The 5955-nt window shown below is 30.6% G+C and overlaps 1 protein-coding gene across 1 annotated transcript; it reads right to left on the bottom strand.

Moving 5' to 3' along the window:
• LOC110263860 lies at nucleotides 1853-3615 on the bottom strand. The gene is made up of 3 exons (XM_021105713.1): nucleotides 2773-3615; nucleotides 2469-2640; nucleotides 1853-1986 (listed from the first exon to the last, which is right to left on the bottom strand). The coding sequence occupies exons 1-3, from the start codon at nucleotides 2965-2967 to the stop codon at nucleotides 1853-1855; spliced, it is 501 nt and encodes a 166-aa protein (XP_020961372.1). The 5' UTR covers nucleotides 2968-3615.

Here is a 5955-nt window from a genome sequence, read left to right as displayed (position 1 = left end):
TAATTATAATTACAGACTATTTTTACTAAAATTACAAGTGACACATTTTATTTTTTGTAAAATTTATAATTACATTACTCAGGTCAACGCATGTCGGAATATTAACTATTAAGCATCAATAAGAAAAGAAATACATGGTAATTCAATCAACCCAAAAAAATTATAATATAATTGATTATGTGGTTATAAACAACTATACCACAGGTAGAAGAATTCCCAAACATAAATCATTTTATTTCAAAATAAATTCTAACAATTTTGACATAATCAATTTTAAATCAAATAATCAATTAAACCAATTACACACATTAGTACCCATGTTCAAACTTTTACCAAAATGGAAAATGACCAACTGCTCCTCCACCCAAAAGGCCCAAATAAGCTAAACTAAACCACCGACAAATCTCCAGCTCACGGAGCTGTGTTCTTATTTTTATTCATTGCTAAAGGTGCATTTGGATAGGGTGTAACTAGTTGTAACTTGTAATCCAAATTAGCACATGCAATGCATGGAGATATCAAAGTAAAAAATTTAAATAAATACCCGTTGTTCATTAAAAAAAAAAAAGGATAAAAGTTGTGAATTCATTTATTTCTTCATATTAGTTAATTGTCAAAAAATTTGTCTAAATTATTGACAAATTATTATAATAGGATACAAGTAGATTTAGAATTTTTCCTAGTTATTCAACAATATCATTTTACTATATTCTTTGTATATTACAATTTCTTAATATTCAACATAACCCAGTTACATTAATGCTGGATTTGTTAGCATTAAAATAGATAGAAAATTAGAAACTTAAAAAACTATCACGTTTTGTGGTCAATAAGTTTATTTTTCAAATTTTACATTTAGAGTGTGCTTAGATTGAGTACTTTTAAATTTCAATATATTTCAAATATTAAAAATTTTAAATATTATAATCAAATTTCCTTTAATTTCAAAATATTTTGTTTGGTTGAAGTAATTATATTAATTGTATTTTTGAATTGCTTTTTTTGAAAAAGAAAGTTAGATTGTATTTATTCATAAAATATTTAGTTGACTTTATCATTTATTAGTTTTAAATATTAGTTAATGCATATAAATGCTGAAATGAGATAGAGAAAAGGAAAAATTGAAAAAGGTGAAAATTAAAATTTATATTTGTTTTTTAATCCGAAATCCTTTTGATTAAATATGTGAACACAATATTTTGTCTTTGAGAATTTTAATTATTCTAAAACCTATTTTTGTTGGATCGTTGTTTGGGCCGAGAAAATTTAGCCTGAATGTGGGTTTTTTTTTAAATACATCATCTAAACACATTTTTAGCCTAGTATTCTAACTTTGAATATATTTTTCTGACTAAAACTCCAAAGTGGTCCTGATATTGGGCGAGTTACTCATACTTGTCCTAGACTTTCGAGTTACCTATACTTGTCCTAAACTTTCAAAATTTTCTAACAGCATCCCTGACATTCAGCTCTGGAACCTATAGTTGTCCTGCAACCCTTTCCGGCGCCAAGTCAGCAAATGGAGGGATGATCTGGCACCTCCAATGCCACGCTGGAGCCAGCAACGGCTAGCTGATGTGGCAAATCTGAATTTTGTACCCAATCTGGTCCCTGATCCCATTAAAACCCTAAAAGCTAAGAATCGTTATTATAACTAGTATCTCTTCTTCTCTCCTTCAGGGACCATTTGGTAATAAGCTATTTCCCTTGGTTGTGGCACATTTGGTGGCTGTCTGGCAGGGAGTTGACGATCATAAATTTTCAACAGTGTTACCGGGAGGTTTTGAACATCCTGCTTGCAGACATCGCAGATCCTGTTGCCCTTAATACTAAACCAATTTACTACACAGTCTTAATGAGCAAGTGCAAGATCACCTTTACAACTGCATTCCATCTTAAGAGTATTCTCTCCTTTCCCGAGATCTGCCAAACAAATCCTACAAACTGCTTCTTCCTCTGGAATATCTGCTGTAGCATCCTCAATAGCTAGAAAGGGGAGAGTTAATAAGCAATTGACATGGAAGGGCTATAAAAGGCTATAGTCTGAAATACCTAGGAATCCTAACTTAAAGACAATCTGCAATTGACAAACTTGATGATTGAAAATAGAAATGAATAAGTTAACTTCAATGTAAAGTTTATTTAATTTGCTAGCTTTTAATTTCGAGAGTTAGTCAGCAATTGACATGGAAGGGCTATAAAAGGCTATAGTCTCTAAGATTGTCTATGAGAGACGCACTAAAGATTATATCACCTAGAAGCCACCAAATTTCTTTCATCTATAATGTCTATTAAACGATGCAAAGCGTTAACAATATCATGTTATATATGGTTAAGTGCCAAATATTTAATAGTTCTTGAAAGTTAGAACTCATAACTGAATATTTCAGATTGTGATTCTTGATCAAGAAATGTAAAATGGGAACCTACAAGAAATTATGTGCTCTACATATATTTCAAGCAATTACCAATCTCCATGACTGAAGAATCACCAGTTGAAGTTTCATCAACAGTTGCAAGATGCCGCCTGGCTGAAATGATACGAATCAAGACCCTAGACTGAGTGCACCTCAATTTGCTGGCTTTGGCATCAACTGGAACCGAAAGTGATCGAGTTATATGCTGCTTGACAACCATTGTCTATACAAGAATGGAAATATTCATCAATGCAGCGTAGTTTAAAATCATATACCAGTTTAACATACAAAATGTAAAAAAATTTAGCAAGCGTTGTATGAAAACAGTTGCCTTGATTGAAGAAAAGAGACATACATTTAAATCAGAAGCACATCCCAGATGTCTGCCATATACACTTTCTTGACCCAAAGATGCGATTGGAGTAACCGGTAATGAGTGGGCAACCTTTGACAATGGAGAGAATGAACCTTGACCATTAAGAGAGAGGGTCCTTGAAGTAGGTGGATGTGGAAGGACCATCCGTCTTTGCGAAAGAAGATAATGCGGCATCTAATGACCATGGGGGTATTTGCAGAGAGGGGAGTGCAGGCCGTCTGGAGTGAGGAATCAAGGAAGCCTTGTCACCTTTTTCATTTGCATTTGCAGCACATGTCTACAGTAAGTAACACAATGCAATGCTACATCAAACAATTGCAAACTGACAAAAGCAGCGGCAGCTTATAGTTTTTAGTATTGAGTGATTACAGTTTTAGAGGAAACTGAAATTTAGCCAAGTTACATTCATATTATGGTAGCAGCAGCTAGCAATCAGGAAACAGAGAAATGGCAGATCGAAATGGAAGGCATGTGATCTGTATGTGTTATTACCTGGAGCTGGAGGCGATGAAGAGGATGATCTGAGAAGGAATCAGCAACAGCAGTTTGAAGCTCAGGCGATGAAGAGGATGATCTTAGCTTTTAGGGTTTTAATGGGACCAGGGACCAGATTGGGTACAAAATTCAGATTTGCCACATCAGCTAGCCGTTGCTGGCTCCAGCGTGGCATTGGAGGTGCCAGATCATCCCTCCGTTTGCTGACTTGGCGCCGGAAAGGGTTGCAGGGCAACTATGGGTCCCGGAGCTGAATGTTAGGGATGTTGTTAGGGAATTTTGAAAGTCAAGGACAAGTATGGGTAACTCGCCCAATCTCAGGGACCACTTTGGGGTTTTAGTCATATTTTTCTTATTTTTTACTGTATTCTTTTATTCGATAATCTACAAACTAATTTGTCATGAATTGAAGTTTTATTTATGATTTATTGTTGGCTAATATATTATTGCATGTATAAGACGATATTTAAATCTCTCACACTTACTTAAACAAACTAGAAAACTAACCATTAAACCAAGCCAAATTAACTTTCAAATAAATTATTTATCTAATCAAACATTTATTTGCATCCTTTTTTTTTTTTTGGGTGTCCATGCTTCTTCAATTCTTCTTTCTGAATTCATTGAACTGAAATGAAATTAAACATGTTACAAGAGTAATAAAAACCCTAAATATAGGAGGGATTAGAGAAGCATATAACGATAGAATTGTAAAAGAAAAAGTAAAAAAATACTATCACGATAAAAATTCTTTCTATTTTCTCTTTATACATTTTTTTCTCCATTGTTCCATCGATTTTGGTTGAACGAGGGGTAATTTTATCCATGGCGGACACTCCAGAGCCCATGATCCACGTTATCCTTCATGGCAAGAGCAGCATCAACTGCAAATAAGTGTAAAGAAAGTTGAAAAGGAGAGTGAAGGCAAGAAGTATTCAAGAGATATGTCTTTAATAATCCCAAGAGAGGAGAATTGAATGGTGGAAAATTTGGGAGAACAGAACAATGATGTGCAACAAAATAAGTCTTTTATTTTGACAGTAAAAGGTGGGAAGAAATAATTATCTCATGATTATCTGAAGATAATTATCTCAAATATAGACATAATTTTTTACTCTATAAAAAAATAATCACTCATGATTATCTGAAGTCATTCTTAAAGAATAACTAAATTTTATCTATAATTTTATAAATATCCTAACATTCATGTATCTTTTCCAATCCAATTTTACTTTAAATCTATTAAAATTTAGTAACTTAAGCGTCAAAATTTATTGCAAGTACTCCTACCATCATTTAGACGATAACATAAAAAAAATTTCTATTTCGATGAACAAGTAAAACTCTCAACTAAGGTGTTTGAACTCCATATCCAAATTTAAAGTCTAATCCGATTCTAGGTAACACTTTAAAACACCAATAATTTTAGGATTTCATGAAAAATTAATAAAAGGACTTATTTGACTCGCATTTATATTATTCAGATACTAAATTATTTATTGAATCGTTTCATAAATCCATTTGATTCACACATAATTTTTATATTAGAATTTTTAAAGTGAGAAAGTTGATAAAATGATAAAATGAGAAGTTAATTACTCTTAAATTAAAATAATAAAATACATATTTTGTGACTTATGTGATGGCCATATTTTGTGATGGCTAAAGCTGACTATAATTGACTAACTAATAAAATTAGGACACATGAATGAAAAAAATAATTAATATATGATTAGCTTTAAAAGAAACACAGTAAGCCAAAAAATATTACTACAATGGTAAAATAATAATTACAGGTCTAGAATCATTTTTTTAATGAATTGGACCTTGAATAAAATGGACAATAAAAAAAAAAAAGAAAGAAATTAGAGTGGAATATTCCAAAAATATGTATCAAAATAAAAAAAATAGTAATTGGACATCCGGTAAATTAAATGGTTATAATGTGGTATAAAAAAAGGAGTTTATGCAAAATAAAATAGTAAGCATTGTATCCACTGTACAACACAAAAATAAAAGTAAAATATTGTAATACCTAATGCTTAAGGTTCCATCCTAAACAATAATAAAAAACCGCTACTAATAATATGGGATTATTTAAGTTAAGAGGCTATGTATTTGCGACTAATGGTATCAGAATTAATATTTATGGTGTAGTCAAAAGAATTTAAATTAAAAGGTTTGAGTATTTAGAGATTAGGAATTATAATAAACTAAATTTAAAAGTTATTAAATTAAGAATTTAAAATTTAAAATTTAAAAAGTATATATATAATCACTAACGTTTTCATATCTAAATTATTTAATTTTATTAGTAATAAAGTTAATTTGTCTTATTTTTGTATTTTACTCTCAAGATTTTATGTATTAAATGATTTGGGAGAGAATAACAATCAATAATATATATGTGAATGAGTGAATACTCAATTTGGTTTTGATCATTTTTTGTAATGGATCATGAGGTCTTAAACAAAAAATATTGCTTTTAGTATTTAATATTTAATTTCGTGAGACTCGTTAGTCCCTCTATTAATGATCTCTTTTCAAAATATACTTATATGACAAATAAAAATAATTTAAAAATTACTAATGTTTCTTAGTTTTATACAGTAAAATTAACTAATGTATTTAAAAAAGGTAATAGAAAAATAAAATAAAACTAAACGG

Source organism: Arachis ipaensis, chromosome B06 (genome assembly GCF_000816755.2).
Source record: "Arachis ipaensis cultivar K30076 chromosome B06, Araip1.1, whole genome shotgun sequence".
NCBI classification, from domain to species: Eukaryota; Viridiplantae; Streptophyta; class Magnoliopsida; order Fabales; family Fabaceae; genus Arachis; species Arachis ipaensis.
This window is presented reverse-complemented; position numbering and strand designations above follow the sequence as displayed.

Bases quoted from the DNA above. Each gene is read 5' to 3' on its own strand.
- LOC110263860 (XM_021105713.1), bottom strand. From the start codon at position 2,967: ATGCCGCATTATCTTCTTTCGCAAAGACGGATGGTCCTTCCACATCCA. The intron at 2,641-2,772 runs GTATGTCTCTTT...ATTCTTGTATAG, and splicing joins GATGTGCTTCTGATTTAAAT to ACAATGGTTGTCAAGCAGCA. The intron at 1,987-2,468 runs GTAATTGCTTGA...TCCCCTTTCTAG, and splicing joins TTCTTCAGTCATGGAGATTG to CTATTGAGGATGCTACAGCA.